Source organism: Argiope bruennichi, chromosome 5 (assembly GCF_947563725.1).
Source record: "Argiope bruennichi chromosome 5, qqArgBrue1.1, whole genome shotgun sequence".
NCBI lineage: Eukaryota > Metazoa > Arthropoda > Arachnida > Araneae > Araneidae > Argiope > Argiope bruennichi.
Window position 1 is genome coordinate 22,105,292 of NC_079155.1, and position 19,677 is coordinate 22,124,968.

General features: G+C 30.0%; 1 protein-coding gene across 1 annotated transcript in view; it reads left to right on the forward strand.

Annotated features, from left to right (window-relative positions):
- Nucleotides 1-18,014, forward strand: part of LOC129968753 (SEC14-like protein 2) — a 37,300-nt gene extending 19,286 nt beyond the window's left edge. The window contains exons 9-13 of the mRNA XM_056082972.1: nucleotides 4,668-4,748; nucleotides 6,765-6,851; nucleotides 10,312-10,418; nucleotides 12,334-12,643; nucleotides 15,343-18,014. Of these exons, the coding sequence (XP_055938947.1) occupies nucleotides 4,668-4,748; nucleotides 6,765-6,851; nucleotides 10,312-10,418; nucleotides 12,334-12,643; nucleotides 15,343-15,443 (686 nt within the window). The 3' untranslated portion in view covers nucleotides 15,444-18,014. The remainder of the gene's footprint in view (nucleotides 1-4,667; nucleotides 4,749-6,764; nucleotides 6,852-10,311; nucleotides 10,419-12,333; nucleotides 12,644-15,342) is intronic.
- The last annotated feature ends 1,663 nt before the right edge of the window (nucleotides 18,015-19,677 follow it).

Sequence of the window (19,677 nt, forward strand, 5' to 3'; positions counted from 1 at the left end):
TGCCATTTGGAAAATGTTGCCTATGCACAAATACAAAAAGTCAGAAAAAAACTTTGAAGAAAGGAAAAAAAATTGAGAAAGAAAGGAAAAAGAAAAAAAAATCCTAAAAAGAATAAAAAAATAATTAAAGATGAGAAAATGAAAGAAAACTATTTAAATCGGAAATTGTTCCAGAATTTTCACCGCAGAAGTTCCTTCAATTGCATCGGAACACTGTTAAATTTGGCAAGGTTTTAAGTGCTTCTTTTCTTCTTGTCTGCGAATCAGCTTTTTTATCCTGATTCAATAGCTTAGAAAACTTTTCCAAAAGAGTTTCAATTGTTTTTATGAACATTTCGAATAGAGCTTTTGATTGCTGTGCCATTTTTCATTAATAGCTTGAATAAAAGAATCTATTTAGTCATTAAGCCATATTGGACCACTGTCCTATTTATAGAACTATTGAATTAAATGTGAATAAATTAAAAGAAACAATTAAAATCTGTCTAAAACTTCACATAATTAATTAAAAATAGATTAATTTAGTAAAATAGTGGGTAAAATATAATTTAAGATATAATTAATTAAAAGAAATTGCTTTAAATTCAACCCAAAAATAATGTCAAAGTTTTAATCCCCTAAATAAAAATTATTATTTTTATTAAAAAATCATAGATAGTTTTTTAGTAGATCATCAGTGTTATTCAAAACATTAAAAATATCCATGAAAAAAATACATTACAGGCATTTGACATGTGTTTTCCAGCTGTCCTATGAATAGGACAACGGTCAGATACCCACATTTTTTTTCAAATCGCCCCTACCTCTAGATCGTATTCGTTTAATTCAAGGAACAATGTATCTTTTTATTTTTTTATGATAGGTGACATGGATCAACAAAAAATTGGAATGTTCCTTGGTATCAGTAACCTTTGTCAAACAAGTGTTTTTGTGCATGCCATTGCACATATGCTTGTGAAACTTGTTTTTAGTGCTTTCTTATCTTTCCATTTGTTCAGCTGCTACCCTATTTTGTAGTTGTGAGTTTGAGGATCATTTTTGCTGTTGTAAAATGGCCAGGAAATTTATAACAAGTCTAACTCTTGAATATATGAATTCTTTATCGATGAAGAATTTAATTATCCTAAAATGACAATTATTCCAGTGGAACCAGATGCAGCCAGTGACGAAAAAGAAAGAGACAATTCTTTTACAAACAGTAATACAGATGAAATATGTGTGGTCTCGAAATTCGAGATACTGCTGGAACTATAGAGGTTTTATCAAACATCTGGTACAAAATTAGGTTTGATACAAAACCACTAAAAGGGGAAAATATGAACCGGAATTTTCGCTTTCTCAATGTTCCTTTTCTTCTCGGGATCATCAACATATTGCAGAAACGATATTAGGAAAACCTCCAGTTGAACTTTTCCACATGATTGATAATGATATTTCCACATTGAAAACTCGCAGCCGACTTTCCGTGGCCGAATGGTCAAAGCACTGATCTCATAATCAAGAGATCAGAATTTCGAATCTCGCTAGAGGCAATGCGATTTACAGTTTGTGCAGATATTTAATTCCTTGACTTTATGTTTTCCTTTATTTCATGTTCCAGAAGATTCTGGACCTTCTTTAGTTTACCAGATAAGTGTTCTGCACTTTTCTTACTGTTTCCAGAAAAGTATTCTGGAACTTTCCCTGCTAATGTGAAATCAGAAGATCTGTCAGTCACTGTGTTCTCAGTTCAAAGTTGAGTGAATAAATTGGTTTAGCTCTACTTCTTGTGTGTGTCATTGAGTTCCACACTAAAGTACCTACGTGAAAATATGATATCGTATATAGATACAGAGATTAATCGATATGCAGCGCAGATGAAAGACCATTCTTTTGAAATCAACCAAAGTGTCATCGAAAAGTTTATAGACAATATTTTTTACAGAGGTTATCACATTTTATCAAATGAAAGAATGTTTTGGGGGAATTTACTGGACAATAGGAAACAATACAGTGACATAAAAAATACCTAAGTTTGAATAACTAATCGGCCATCAACAAAAGAGGATCGTTATTACAAAATTCGTCTACTTTCAGAAAAACTTAATATTGCATTGCAACAATTTGGAATAGTTTCATAAAATCTAACAATCGATAAAAGAATGGTTCGCTATTTTGGCAAACACGATTGCAAGATATGAATGAAAAATAAATCCATGAAAATTTGATACAAGTTCTGGATGTTGACATCCTATAATGGATATCTCTTCATTATTATTCCTTATCAAGGTGCTCAAGAAAACATTTGGAGCCACTTTCTCAACGTTTTGAGGAATGTTTGCTCTTTATTGTAAAAAAATCCTGAATTTCTCAGGATATATATATGGATAACATTTTTACTTCACATGAGTAACATTTATATTTCTCAAGTCAGTAACAATAAATTATCTTGGTGAAACAATTTAGAGAAACAACATTAGACAAAGAGGTATGCTGCAGAATAATAAAGAACTTTGTCTCCTAAATTGTGAGCATTTATAAGAAACCTAAATGCTCGTCAAAGACAATGTCAATTAAAATCTTGCTAGGAAAAAAAAATATTACAATTTGAAAAATGTGTAATGTTACAAATTATTTTTCGGTTTTGCATTTATAAAATATTTTTTTGTAAAGTAAATCAAACTTTGTAACTTTTAGTAGTGTATTGGACCGTGGTCCTACTTATAGAACAGTCTATATTAAAAAAAATATTTACAAGTTTTGCTTTATATGTTTAAGACCCTTGCATTGATCATGTCTTTAAAAATTCACGTTTTTCCTACGTTTATTTTTATGAGGGGTCCAATATGGGTTAAGTATTTTTTCGATCTTGATTATTGAGGCACTTGCTTTGATGGCTGTGAAATATTTTGTGGATGCTGATGGATTGAAACTTCTACACACCTCACCTGTTGCTGTGTGATTTCAGCACTTTAGTTCCAATATCTGCTTCTCTTTAATATATAAGGGACAAACCTTAGGTGAAGCTGAATGCGCACTTCGCATTTGACACTTTTTTTATGACTCTGACATTCTCCATCATGAGATGTGCCGTTCAGGTGATACATTTTTGCTTTTTCACAAACTTTTGTCCGTGGATAGAACTGAAGCATTTTGCATATTGCTTTGGATGGTCGATGAAAGTTTGGATTTTTTTTAAAATTTGTGAACTAGATTTTTATTTAATCTGGGAAGAAAATTCCAAGAACATTGATTAGAACTGATGAAATTTCCTGTGTCTTCTTTTGTTTTAAAAAGCGATAAATTTCAATGATTTCTATATCCTTATATTTGCTCCATTCTTCTATTTCTTCAAGTGGTATTTTGGTAAACATATCAAATAAAAAAACAAAACAAGACATTATGTAATCCTATATTGTGCCCTTGTGGCAAGCATGATATATTAATGACTCTTTCTAAGTTAAGAATTGTGTAGCACAAACTTCATCGATCGTCTTAAAGATCATTTTCCTTTGTCCGGAAAATTTCATAATTGGAATAGTCGAGTGTCGGTTCCTTCCTATAAAACATTCTTTTATAAATGTTTGTAATACATAGGATTTATTTCAGGTACCTTAAATTTAATATCAGAACTAGATATGGCAATATTTATTTCCTAATATGCATATTTTCTTACCCAAGTTCGTCTGTATATTGTTTTCCTCAAATTTTTAATACGAGTTCGTTTTTGGGTTTAACACTTTAAAAAAAAATTTCAAAAATTTGTGGTTGCCTTTTTAATTTATCTCTGACTGAATTTAATGAGAGTAAATCAATAGCTTTTAATTCGCACTTGTGTGGTTCAAACTGGCCAGACGAAAAATTCAAAACAAAGGAAAAAAAAAGGATAGAAAGATATCACCTTTTTTCTTCAAGAAATAACTAGGAAACAATCCAGAAGTAACAAAAAGAAACAACAACAACGCCTTTCACAGAAAGGATAAGTTAATTCGAAAATTTCATTTGTCAGTAAAATAAAATCAAATAATCGAAACCGCTTTCAAAATCGAATTCTATAGAGAGGTTTTATTATAATATTACATTGACACCGAAACAAAACTTTAATACATGAACATCATCATGAGCACGAAATAAATATGAAATAACCAAACCCATTTTAAAAGAAACTGATTGGATGGCAGACAAATTCTTTTGTCATCCCAGAATTCTTTAGTGTTTATATACAGATTGCATTGCAAACGATTTTTTTTTGTCATCCTAAAATTCTTTGTATTTCCAAATTAATTGGATGTAAATAAATTCTTCTGTCATCCCATAATTCCTCAGTAATTCTAAAAGCTTATATTTATTTTATTTTATGGTTATTCTTTGAATTTTTTCTCTTCTTCTAGAATTAAATTAATTTAAATTTCTAATTTAAAAACTATTTATGAGCGGTCCAGCTTTCTGCTATTTTATTTGACAATAGTAAAGTCTCGATATTTCTGAAAACTGAAAAATGTAAATTTCTGAGTTTCGATTCTTTTAAATTTCTTTGTATTCAGTTGTCTAAATTTCTAAGAATTGGATTCTTTAAATTTCAAAATTAGGTATTTCTTACTTTCTGGTTTATCTCTAGTTCTTTGATTGAAATTATTGTTTAGTAAATGTCAGCTTTCTTTTGCTTTAATAGTTTTGTCACTTTTCAGGTTTACAGTTGGTAATTCACACTGTGAAGACATTTTTGGATAATTATCCCGAATATCTCCACACTATAACGATCATAAATGGTAAGATTGTGGCATTTTTTTAAAAATATGTTCTGCTATATATCTGTTGACATACTTACATTTTGTGCTACAGATGGATAAATTAAGTGATTTTTGTTTTTTAATTCTGAAAGAATATTTTACTATAACGATAATATTTTTAATGTGGCAAAAAATTAGATAGCGACGTTGAACATTTTTTGGTAATGTTTTCAGGAAGAATAAAACCCTTCGGTTGATTCTGGTTTATTGTTTTGTTCCGGACGAGCGTAGTGAAAGCAAGCCAGTATTTGGTTCTAGAGTGTTGACCTGTATCTATTTATCTATTTTCTGTAGAAAGAAAATTATTATAATCAACAAAAAATACGAACTCAAAATTTTGACGAATCTCCAAATTTAAACCTCTCTGAGAAAAAAAATCGATCATGTCTGTATCAGAGACCGAAATAACTAAAGAAAGCACAGAGATAAACAGATGAGTTTTGCTATGTACAAATACCAAAAATGAAGACTTCTATCAAATTCTGTAAGAAATCCAATGACAGTAAGTCTGTCTGTCTAACTGACAGAGTACAGGTGTAAAACATATTTACGAAATATTAATCAGAGATATTAGATAGATGATCGGTGCACAGGATGTAAAATGTAAATGTGTTTTATATTTCACAACAAAGCCGTCAAGGTGTGGTCAAGCTATCAATCTGTATGCATCTAAACACTTTAATATAATATCCCATTGATTCAAATAAATGAAATTTAGAATGTATGTATAGTATTATTTTGTGTACTATATGTAAACTTAAACATTTTTTTTTCTTAATAAATATTTCCGCGCATATCCATCCAACTGACAGAGAACACTAGAGATTTCAAGTCAGTGGATATTTGTAGCGAAAAGGAAATAAAGTATCTAAAATGTATATTTTTATCCCATTTTGAAATAAATCTGTCGAAAGGTTAACCACTTGCACTAGTATGATAACTCAATAAAATAGTTTTTTTTTAAATAAATAAAGCTTGGCATGCATGTTATTTTTTTATTAAAATTCAAAGTTGTGTCAAAGTTTTGGTTTCTATATGCTGACAAGAAGGCGAACTCTGTTTTCTTCATTATATTACGAAGCACAAAACTCTTTTGTGCTGAACTCTGAAAATAAAAACTGAAAATTCGCGGTGTTTATGCCAAGATCACGATCCACATTTTATGTCATGAGAAGTTCGATAGCATTTACATTCGATATTATGCGAGTAGGATTCGAAAAGACCACTCTAACTGGCTTTTTTTAATTCCTTCTTACCAGGTCTATTAATAACAGCGCAGCCTGTTTTTTTCTGTTAGTTACTTGCTTATGTGATGTTTCTCTCTTGCATGGTAATGGATCTGCTACATAATGAAAATATTTTACAAATCAAAAATAAAAATATCTGAATGACGAAAATATTTTGCAAATCAAATATCAAAATATCTGAATAACGAAAATATTTTACAAATCAAAAAATATAAACTTCTGAATGATGTAAATAGTTTACAAATCATAAATAAAAATATTTGAATAGCGAAGCAATTTTGCAAATCAAAATATCTGAATAATGAAAATATTTTACAAATAAAAAATAAAAACTTCTCAATGATGAAAATATTTACAAATCAAAAATAAAAATATCTGAATAACGAAAATATTTTGCAAATAAAAACTAAAAATATCTGAATAACGAAAATATTTTACAAATAAAAAATAAAAACTTCTCAACGATGAAAATATTTTACAAATCAAAAGTAAAAATATCTAAACTCATTTCTTTAGTTTCCTTTTCTTATTCAATTTTTTTGTAAACCATAAATTTTGAATAATATTTAGAATTTCTTATTATTAGTTTTGATGTATTAATGGTAAACCTTCTTCAATAGTAAGCGTGGGATATGTATTATATATTATTTCATTATTTTTGACATTTATTATGATATTTTCGAATTATAATGAAAATAAATTTTGATTAATTTATATTTTTTGCTTGTTATTCCCTCTCCATTTTTAGCTCCCATCTATTTCACATGGTTGTATGCTGCCTTGAAACCACTTCTTCCCATCACGGTCATTCAAAAAATTCGAATTTATGGTACAGGTAAAGTATATCATTAATATCATTTCATTATTCATCAGAAACTGTTAACATCTTAAGTACGAATAAGTATCAAAAGTAATACACATACTGTTAAACGCAATACTAACAAATGCATTGAATGAAAAATAAAAGTATTGCCAATATATACTATTTAGTACCTTTCAGGTTGAGGTAGTATTTGTCTCAGATGGATCAGTTTGAAAATGTCGTCTCATAGAACGCCATTGGCTCATATGAGATTGTCATCAGAGTCAAACTTCTGTCGACAGAAAAATCCTTTCATGAGTCCAAAAAAGATGAAAATCTGATTGCGCTTATTCTTGGCTGCATGATAGATGCTCCAAAATTCCTCAGTAGTTTCTTTGCAATTTTTACCCCATATTTGCAAAGTTTTATGTGATATTTTTTGAGTAGCTGTCATAAGACTTAAATTTTTTGATATTAAAAATTTAATTAATAAAATGTGCCCTATGTTTAATGGTATGTGTATAAGTCCTTCACCCAGATAATTAGAAACAAAATCATTCAGTAGTAAACTTAGACCTTTAATTTCAAGAAATTCGCAAACCCAATGTTGAAACTTCAACAGTGGATAAGGCTTTTAGATAGAGAAAACAGCTTTATCTGTTCATATTAATGATTCACGTCTGTATCTTTCATAACTTAGAGTTTTAACATATAACTGCTTTTACAACGAACTCTATATACACAATAAATAAATTCTATATATACTATACACAGTTACATTCTGTAAATTACAAAATGTAACCATGTATGCACTGGTACTATTTTATATCATTGTAAGATGCATTTTTTTCTTTTTTTACTTTTAGTAAAATTTTCTTAATAAAATCCAAACATAGTTTATTTCTTTGATTTTGATTGAAATTCAAAACAATTTTAATTTTTTATTAGATCCTTCAATTCACATATTTTTGTCTGTGGGAAAGTTGTGACGAAAAGCATTCCTTTTGTTTGCAATTATAGGGTGCGGCAAAAAACCCTTACAAACATATTTTAATATAACTTTATTAAAAATTTTAAAAAAATATTCAAGAGTATAGGAAATAATAATAAGAGTAGTTTTTTACAAAAAAAAATTATATTTAATTAGTTTCAAAGTGGCCGCCTTTTGCAGCGATGCAGAGGCGCGAACTCTTATTCAAATTTCCTGCAATGGCAGCAAGTCTTCTACTTTTAATCTATCCCATCCCAGCCGAAGTGAATGTTTTAGAGTCTACAAATTTTTATGTGGTTTAGTGCAAACTCTAGACTCTAAAATGAACCATACACTGGAATTGAGATTTGGTGAATATTGTGCCTCCTTTCCACATGATATCATGTCCGGAAAATGCGCCTTGCATCACTCTTGCTCCTTTTTGACCTTGTGAGCTGCTACACAGTGTTTTAAACATCCACTTTAGAATGCCGAAGTGCGTTTTGGCCCACGTAAATACAACAATTCCTAGAAAGTCCGCTGGTACACTTTTTAATTTATTTTAATGCCCTCATCCACAAAAAACAGAGGTGCTTTGCCGCTTGAGAAAATTCTATGACCGACTTTGTATGTTCAACAATTACTAAAGTATTTGGAGCGTTTGCAATCCAAATCCTATTATTTTGGGAGTTCTGAGTTAGTTGTACGCTCCTCATCAGTGAAAAGGAATCTCTACCAGCTCTGACTTGCGGCCCGTCTCAAAAGTTATCAGCATCTTTGGAGCGGCAAGAGTTTGTTTTCTTCAGTGATAAGCTGAAATTTTTGGAATTTGTAAGGCTTCAGTCCAAGCTCTGTTTTTGCCATTCATCGCGCTGATAGGTCACGTATTTCCATTTCATGACCGATCCTTCTTATGGAAATCCTCGGATTTCATTGAACTCGCCTTTTTATTGAAAGTGTTAATTCTTTCAATACGGTTACGGTTTCAATACGGTTATTTCTTACGGTTATTGAAAGGGTTCGACGTACGTTTTCGTCCATTTCCTAGACGTCGACCATCACTGCCAAGCTCTTTGAAGCGACAGCTTGCATCAGACATCATTTATCGAGACGAAGTAAGCAAATGAACGATTTCACCCTGCCGTTTTCATTGCTTAAGCAACAGATAAATAGCAGATCTTTTGATTATTATTGTAAAATAAAACTAAAAAAAAACAATACGTAAACTAAAACATAGATTATACATTATTTTATAATTGAAGAGGTAGACAAAAATAAATGAATGCATATTAAAACGAAATTAATTAATTTTATTCTATGATGCAATAATTTTGTCCTAGTTTTTTTTACCGCACCCTGTAATTAAAAAACAGAATTTTTCCTCTTCTTTTTATTATTATGAAAATGTTTTCAGACAGGCATTCTTTCTGTAAATTCTACGATCTAAAACTGCTAACACAAAATGCAGCCAGTCGATGCAATCAGTGCATATCAATCAAATTGAAATATTCTTTTTTTGCTGCGATATTTTATAGCAGAGGTTCGGAATTGATAAATAATTTTCATTCATTTTGAAAAATTGAATTAAATATTCATTTAATTCTCTTCTGACTACAAGTTGGACTCAGAGAAAAAATAATTAATATCTCCCGAGGTCTTGGGGATTCAAAAATATATTACAGAGAATTAGTTATCCAATAGAAAAATTTTGATATCACAATAGCTCTTCCAAGATCTGTTGGAGTGAGAGCAAATATTTCGGGAATTTACTTTTTGTCTTATGAGAGAAACAGATGTTTGGATTTCTGAAACTCGATACGCCTTTTTTCATTTCAACATTTGAGTGCTTAGAATAGGTTACAATGGACTTTTAATTCAAATATAATAATATAAATTTCAAAATTAAATCTTGTAGAGGTGTTGTACATATTTTTTTTTTATTTTTACAACGCAATAATCCTTTAAAAAGTTTTAAAAAGGCTTTGAATATTTTCAAGTTGAAACTTTAAATAAATTTTAGTGACACGCATTCGGTTATTTTCTGTTTTGTTAAAAGAAAAAGGCCCTGTGCCTGAAAAACCCAATTTGCGTCCTCAAGTAAGGCGAGTCTGCGCGGTTTAAACATTTAAGGCTATTGAAATAATTCAATTTAATCAAAAGCAAATCCCAAAATAATTTCTTATTATTTTAATGGATAATTTACATAGAACTAAGCAAAGATTTCACTCAAATTCGAATAAAAGAATCGCGCAAAAACAACTGGAATGCATTTATGAAGCAACTTTTGATATGCCTGCCCCAAATGTTATGACAAAGTCTGCCTCAAGTGTTTAACAGAAGATTCTTCATCTGATCACATTTTTATTTATTTTATTTGTCTGACTTTCATAAATTTTATTGTTCTTAAAGATATAGAAGTATTCACATAAAACAATATTTTATGACTTTTTTTCTCAAGTATCATACATGAAAACAGTAAATTTTATCTATTAAAGTCAATAATTGATTTTTCTCTTCATCCAGACGATTGGAAGGAAGCCTTGTTGAAGTTAATTGAGCCGGACGACTTGCCAGCTTACCTCGGAGGGAACAAAAGAGATCCGGACGGAAATCCTTTCTGCAAATCCATTGTGAGTATTCACCGTAATTTGAAATATTTTCCGAATCTGCAATGATTCAATTCTATAAGCAGATTAAAATATTGGGACAGTTTTTATTTTCTTATTTACGAACTTCCATAGGTAGGTCACTTCAGAAATGGGAATGAAAAGCTTCTGTTATGGTGGTTGGTTCTCGCCACCTTTTTGGGGGCAGAAATAGTAGGGCTTTGCTTTCTCTTATCGATGACGTAATGTATTTCCCATGGGAAGGGTTGTACTGCGGGCGGTGATGGCCTGTAGGATTTGACCATATTTCCTGCCAGTGTAGCTATCGCGACGTACTTCCCACGGGGCTGGCACCCTGGCCTAGGGGTGGCGCGTCTTCCCCCTGATTTTGGCGTTCCGGGTTCGAGTCCTATTTCGGGCATGGTTGTTCTTCCCTGTGTTCTGTCTGCGAGGTGTGTGAAAGAGCCCGCATGTAAAAACGGGTTGTGAAAGCGGATATGTGTTTTTCATCTTCATATGAGATAAATTCGGACTTTTGCCTTCGGTTGCTCAGGGGTTTTCACCCTCAGAAGCTACTTCACTCCTCTTTCCCCGATCACCTATATGTCTTGGTTTGAATTGGTGTTCAATACAAGGGAAATAAGCAGCAGCAACAACTTCCCATGGGAAGGATTGTACTGTGGCTGGCAATGGCCCGTTGGACTCTGCCGTATTTTCTACCAGCGTTATTATCGCGGTGGTCTGGTCATTCATTTTTTTCCGTGTGCCTTAGGATGGGTAGGAGTAGTTATTTTATGATTTCTCATAATCAAAATATATAAAAAAGAAAGTAATTTAATCGTCACCCAAGTGATAAAAACACATTTTAGAATTCTGTCAGTTTGTTGACATTATAACTTAAAAATTCTTTAAACTAAACGGATGATATTAGAATGTAGTTACATCAAATTCATAAACTTTAAAAAAACTTTAAACAAGCTTTTTTAACCCTTTCTAGGGCCATGGCAAGTATGCTTCCCACCAAATTCATCAATATTTGTATGGAATTATGTAGTTTTATATATATTTTGACAAATTTTTCAATCAGATATAAACTTAGATGCTTCATTTCCTTATCGCATCTGTGTCTTGATTTGTTAATTAATTATTAATTAAACAAATTAATTAATTAATTAAAAGAAATTTATCTAATAAGGTAAATGAGTCACTTTTCTTAAGCCAATCATAATCCTAAAAATATTTTAATATACCATGACTAGAAAAAAATAGCCTTTTAAAGAGTTAAAGGTGACCTGATTGGCATGCTATCCTAATACAGATGAAAGCAATAACAAAAAAAATAGTATATGGATAAAAATTTAGTATTCACATTTAGTGTCTAAAGTACAAATTAACGTCAAAATTTGAGCCTAATCCGACCAGAATTTGACTATGTTTTTGATGAATAGATACGATTTTATTTAAATGTTATTACTCAAAACTGCACCAAACGAAATAAATTAATGCAATTTGGTGTATATTTTTAAATAGTTGATCTTTATCAAATTCTGAACTAAATTTATCAAAAAGTTGACAATTTGGTGATCCATTCAAAAACGCAGCACCATAAATAAGCGAAATTTGTTACGGTATCGACCGAAACAAAAGCGTCCAAAATGCATATTTGGTTTTCTTTGCTATACTGCAAAGCATCAAGCGCTCATGTGCAAGACTCTAAAAATAAAAATTTGAACAATCGTAACGATCAAGATCTTATCCAATTTTTTGATATTATCTTATCCAATTTATCCTTTTTGAATTAAAAATAAAAAGCTCAAGAACTCTAATGAATGAGCCACAATAATTTATTAATTAGTTTAAAAACACTTATCGGATACTTTTTCAATAACTTAAAAAAAATAATGTATTTTCATTGTTTGTTTGTTTTTTTCCTTGAAAGATTGTTTTTGGTCAAACCATTCCTAAAGACTGCCAAAAACAGAAGAGAAAAAGAGAACTGGCTCTGCAGTCTGATGTTGAAAAAATCACTGTGTCGCCATTGTCCAAAGAAGAAATAACATTCAAAGTAGAAGAGAATTCGTATCTCGAGTGGGAATTTGAAACAAAGAACAGAGACATCGATTTCTCTTTGTCCTTCAGAGGGAAATCCCTGGAAATCTTTGAAATTGTTGAACTCATCCCTAAAGAAAGAATAGATACAAATTATGAACCTGAGAAAGGGTGCTTTTTATGTGAGAAAACAGGCAATTGTAAGTAAATTTCCATTTTTATATATTGGTTTATTTTTCCTCTATGTTCAATAGTTTTCGAAAAAAATTTAACCCGAATTTGTCGTTATATAAAAACATTTATGCATTCAAAATAATTGATAAAATCATAGAATAAGTCCTCTAACCATAATCATTTCACCATTTTGTCATTCATTTTTTTCTTCAATTGAAAGTTGATGATATTTAAAAACATAACTAATGCCCGTCTGTCCCCTTCCATCCCCCATTTTCTTAAAATGAAATCTCAGCATAACTCTTAGTTTCATTAACTGGAGAATTTCGATTATCAGTTTCGACAGTTTGCATACATGGATAGTTAGTAAAAAATTTATTCAGATATAATTTTAAATGTTTTCATTTGGTAAAATAAAATGTTGTTTATAACAAAGTTGATTGGCATTGATCAATTAATGCTATTAATCTCAATTGTCAGTAATTGGTTAAGCTGTGCACGAGAGTTAATTCTTAAGTACAATGAAAAACAGAAATTTAATTAAAATGAAAATTTAATATATGGACAAAAATGTTTATTAAGATCAATCAATAATGCAAGTAATATCCCCACTTAGCCAGAGGCCATACGGGAAACTTGATGGGGCGGCCGAATAGCAACCCTACCTAACATGAAGTAACAAACGATACTTGATGCCTTTGAACACTTACAAACAACAAAAAACCTATAGAGAAAACGCATATTGGTACAGAAAAAATAATAAAAATTTACATATTTTGAAAACTTTAGAGATGCATAAAATACATTAAATGTACGTTAACTTTTCACATTAGGAGAAAACTTAAGACCTTTGACTAAAATTGAAGATTTAATGGCTTGAATTTTGATGAGTTTTTCGACGTCAAGATGTATGTAATTTTTTGGCCAACTGAAAAAAATGTCATTCAATAGACTGGAGCAATTTACTTTTTCTTATGACGCACCGATCAAAAATAAATCACCAAATTCTAATCGCAATTAATTATGAATCAGATGCATGAAAAAAAAAACAACGGAAGAATTATGTTAAAATAACTAAAATAAGGAATCTAAACTAAGCATTTCTATTCTTAAAATTATTTATTATGAAAAAAAGTTAAATAAATTATAAAATATTTTTCTCACTTACGTAATAACATTATTATCACTTCAGTTATTGAATTTGTTTAAATAATTATTTGACTAAAATATCAACAAGTACCATTGTTTTTTATATGCAGCAAATTTAAATTATAATTTAATTCAACTGTATACTTCTGAGAAGATATTATATTAGCTTGAGAAACGTCAAGATGCGATGAAAAATTAACTAAATTAAAATTGTCATGAGTCACTGGATATACACTTGGAAAAGATGAGAATATGGATTTGGTGTAGAACAATCAATATAATTTAAATAGAAATTAATTTCATTACATTATTTTGAAGGGAAATTTATTACTTTATTTATTTCTGTTATGTAATTATTTTCATACTAAAGAATCAGGGAAATCATAGAAACCGGTAAAAAGGATAGAGATTCCATGAATCGGTATCTGATTAAGTGGAGAATTTTTCACTGTGGTCGAATGATGCGTTGAAGGTTCTCTTAGAAGTAAAACATGAATATGGACCTGTTTCCTTTAAAATGTATGCATAAAGGCAATTTAGCATCGTATACAAAAGTTGTCAGGTTGATACTTCAGTTTGCTAAATGACCTCATTTTCATTTTTATCTATGCATGATACAAAAATTTCCTTTGTCATTAATTTTTGGTTCATTGACTAAAGTAAATAAGGAAGACTAAATGTGTTTAAAACTATCATCGCTATATTTTATAGAATATTTACATTCTCAAATACGATCTATACAAACAGAATGCATCATTAACATCAAAAGAAAAAATCGAGCTCAAAATTTTTTTGACGCAACTCTACGCTTTAGAGCTCCCTGAGTTCAAAAACACAGATTTATGGAATTATATCTTCCTTTCCTCTATCAATTTGTCTATGAACACAATGAATCAAAATCTTTTTTAAGCTTGACGAATGAACTTTGATATGTGATCTTTCCACAAATTTGGAGACTTCTCTCAAATTTTGTACGAAATTCACCGTGAGGATATCTTTCTATCCGACTGTCAGTGTACGATTGAACACAATTACAATAAAACGTAAAGAGCTAGACAGATAAAATTTGGTACACAGATTTAGCATCTATAATATAAATCCTCTCTTTGGTACCAAAGAGAGGATAACCGACCTAGTCTGACAATTTCGCATGAATTTAAATCCAATAATTCAAAAACGGAAAGAATGAATGGAATTTGGTGTGTAATCTTGAGAATATATCTGAAATTCAGTGATTTCAATCAGATTGTTAGTAAGCGTCCAAAATACATATTTGGTTTTCGCACAATTAATGCGTATAACCACAGCCCAAGAATTAATTACCAAAGAAAAACGCTTTATAGGCTTAGTGTTTAAAGTGTAGACTTTCAAATTTTGAGCCAACTATTAGAGGAATGATATTTTGACATTATGTACTTTCTCTTGTATGGAAACATGTCTGTCTCAATGTCTGCATTGTGACTAATAGATTAAATATTTTTTGACTTTTTACTATTTCTGTATATTTTTGTGTACGCTTTTGTTTTTCTGATGAAAAAAATTATATCACAACTAGTCAAAATCTATTTTCTTTCAGATACGATTGTTTTCGATAATTCTTACAGCTGGCTTCATTCCAAAGAAGTATACTACAGAATTGGAATAAAGAGTCAGAAGAACAATGAATTATTCAAATAGAAATCTCATCTATCCTAGAGTTATCCAAGGATTTGTCTTGAATCTTATGGTTCAAAAAAATTCACTTTATTAAAGTATTGAGGCAGACTGACATCAAGAACTTAATTGACCAAAAACAATGCAATCGAATCATCGATTTCTTTGAACTGTGGAATTAATGTATTATAGTTTTTGTATTAATTTATATAGGGTGCTTACACTAATTCTTATCCAATAAGAGATGGATATTTACTTACTTTTGAAAGATTATTCTAGAGGGTTTAACAAATATTTTATGCTAAAAAAAATCACCTAAATTTTTATACAACTTCTAGTTTCTGTTAATCACTTTTTTTTCTGTAAATATCACAAAGCGACATTTTAAATAATAAAGGTTCTACTTCTGAGCTAAAATATTCGGAACTGTGAAGCTATGACTATCACTGCTTTCAATGACTTTAAACCATTTTGATAACCACTTGAAACAAGGGTATAGAATTAATGTTCAGTGCTTTCTCGACGCCTCTGTTAATTGGTTTAAAATAATAAAAATCAACTGTTCTTAAATCAGTTTATGTCGCAGAAGAATGTAATTTTCCTTTTAAATTTAAATTGATTCCATATCAATAATATTTTATAATAATAGAAGTAATACAATAATATTTTTATAATAACAGTAATTTATAATAATAGTATATATAATAATAATTCTAGGATTATGTAAAAAAAATCGACATTGAAACTTTTTCATGTGTGTATTTAATGACACAAACAATTTACGATTTTATTTCTCACTTGATTTTGAACATTTTGTCAATTCGAAGTATATGCCAATGCCAAATGGTTTCGAAAATAACGTGTCCCAAAAATGACTGATGGACTTTAAAAATCAATTTAAAAAAGATGGAATGCAGTAGAAATGTTGGCTTTGCCGCCTCACGCATAGAAAATCAGGAAATTGTATCCTACCAAATTCAAATTTAGTTAAAGTTATCACCCAAAGGTGGCGCTGCAAAATTGGAAAAATAAAAACCACCATGATAATGTTGCAAGGACTGTTACAAAAAATTATGCTACGTTCTTTTCAATATAACCCCTTTTTGCAGCAACAACGTAATGCAGTTTGAAGTAAAAATAAGATTGGTGAATGAGATTCCAAATTAGATTCCCTTTAATTACACCTGCAGCTCGTTGCTGATCGCCTGTAGCGCCATCTTTTATTCTCAATGTTAACTAAATTTTCAATTTGGTAAAAGAAAATTCTGACTTTGATTTATTCTCTTATTTCAAATAAACTGGCAAGAAACGCTTTCACATATGTGAAATGAAATTAATATATAACTTAATCTTCTTGCTTTGGGCAACAAAACAAGAATTCTTTATAAAACTTCTTGCAGCTAATAACTTCCTTTTGCTTTCGTGCTGAATATTAGTAATTCTTTAATAAATGAATTTACACTTATTGATTTTAAGAACTTTATATTAACCAAAGTATTACTGGATGCCTTCGAAAATGTGGCATTAATAGGGATTTGATGCTAATTAATGCTTATAAAAATTTATAAAAAGTAATTGTGAATGAATGTCGAAAAAACGAATCGCATCCTAAATAAATTGCTTTAACTCAATAATAATTAACTCATCATTTCAAACCAATCCTAATTATTAAAGTATGTTTCAATGGAGTGTTCGTTTCTACATGATCTATTTCTTTTGTTAACAATGAATTGATTTTTAAGAAAAGAAATCCCAAAACCAAATATTTCATCATGAACTTGGAGAATCCTTAGCTGTAAATCATTTTAAAGGAAGAATGAAGTTAATAATATTTTCAAAATTAAAATGAACTTTCTGTAAGTTATGCTTTTTAACGTTGATGAAAACTCATTAGTTCAAAATGTAGGTAATTATGCATAATGCAATTTCAACAAAAGTATCTTTATCGTTTACAGCATCATTTGAGAGAATATGCATAATTCTTTTCTGGAAATATATAAACCATTATCCTAATTTTTCACTTTCTCTCTATTTCGACTTTAATAGATCCAATTCCCACCTTTTCTTATGAAGGAATCAGTAAATTATCACCAACATCATCTTTCCATCAGCGATATCTTTCACTGAAATGCTTATCCCAATATATTGTCTCGAATTTATAATATTTCAACCCTATGAAGTTAGTTTTATTGTAAGAAATAAAGAGATATGTTAATGGCTGTTGAAATGGATACCAGTTTAAAGAAGAGAAGACATTAAGGCGAAACAACAAAAATAAAAGATCCTGAATATTCAAGGAGTTTGACCATATTTCCATTAGTACCCGAGTTCCAGCGTTTGTTCGCAAATATTCGATGTCCTTCCATTGAAACTATAAACCCAGAGGCACATAGATGAGTCGAGAATAATAGTTGAACGAAATCTCTTGGTGGAGAGTTGATCCCCAGCGAGTTCTGTCTGAGCGCTTTAATACTGTCGCTGTTGTTTAGTAGCGCTTTTCGAATGCTAACTGCAAGCGCTGCTCGTTTGTACATGTTTCGACTGTGTTTGATACTCTGTATTTGTTTTGTATATAATAAAGAATTTTAAACCTTATTGTGCCAATTGCATTTTTTTTTACTGTAGACAGACTGGATGTATTTTTTCCGGAATAATTTCAGTCTACATTTCATTCAATGGGACAACATAAATTAACATCCTTCATCAGCACATAGATTAGAAAATGTTGCATCATAAATTAGAATACAAGTTTTACGCAGCTTATACTAATTAAAAACTGAGTTCTATGATTTAGAAGAAAGTATGACGAAGTAAAAGTTTTAAAGCAATTTGAAAAGTATAAATTGAATGGTAACATCTGTCTGCTTAATAGTTTTAAGTAGCCATTGAAACACCTTAGTATTTTCTATTCAAAATTTCTTTATAGTAAAACTAGAATGAATTAGCTTTAGATGATAAAAATAAAATACATCAATAGATTTCATAAAATAATATTTAATTTAATGTCATACTAATTGCCTTTGGTGACCAGATGGGTTACCGGAGTTATTCTTTGTCTTCCACTCAAGGTCTTACAGTCTGAATTAAATACTATAAATACACAAAAATGGTCAATATTACAAAAAAATATTATAGAATATTGCAACTTATGATGTGACCAAAATTTAATTTACTTGTAAACATTTGCAATTGAGAATGGACAGTGCATTATCGTTGCGATTACCGTAATAATTGGATAATCTTGAAACTGACATACTTGACAAATTCTGAAAAAAAAATGCTTGAATAGAATATTCATTTTTCCTAAAATATTAAATCGTGTTTAAAAAAGACGATAATATTCCGAAGAATAACTATATATATTAAAAATGGATTAAACTTCTACAATAATAGTCTATTTCTTAAAAGTAAATAGTGGTATCTAATAAAAGAATATCATATTATATCGAATCTATAGCAGTCAAAACTTTCCTGGGCTTACTACGGATTTTATGTGGATATTCCCTACAGGCCTGTAGGGAATATTTAATTCAAAATAATGCGATTTATCAATGATCGAAATATATTTTCAGCGAGAATACGGCACCCTGAATTTAGCTGCAAGAATAATTTATCTATATAAATCATAATAATTTCTCATAAGCTCAAAATTTGGCTTGATAGCTTTACAATGTTCTTCGAAATTTTGAAAATATAATGACAATATTGTAAAAGATATAGAGTTATTAGAGTAATGCGATTATTTTCAGTTTTTGATTGGATCTCCAGGCCAAAAGAGAAATAGATTTTGTTTCAAAGAAAGAGTGCAAAAAAATTGCTGTCAGACATTTTCTACATTCGCATGTACGAAATATACAAAGAGAATGTATAGTTAAAAAATCAAACTCGAGGTTTTTATGAATATCCTTGTTTCAGATTCCACTCCTGAGACCGGGAAATACATTTTTGGAAATATGTCTGTCCATCCGTTTATCTGTTTGTGAGCATGTTAAGTCAAAAATGCTTTGAAATAGGTGGATGAAATTTGGTCAGATGACTGTTCAAATTTGTAGATGCCTTCAAACTTTGAGCAAAATCTATTCAGAAGATGTCTGCCCATTCAGTGACTGACCCGAATATAAGTTAGCACAATGATTACAAAACGAATAGAACTAAACAGAAAAACAATTTTGCAAATAGATTCAATATCTAAATTGCAGAAACTAATCAAATGTATGACAAAATATGATAAAAGGTTGACCATTTGAGGGTCTGTACT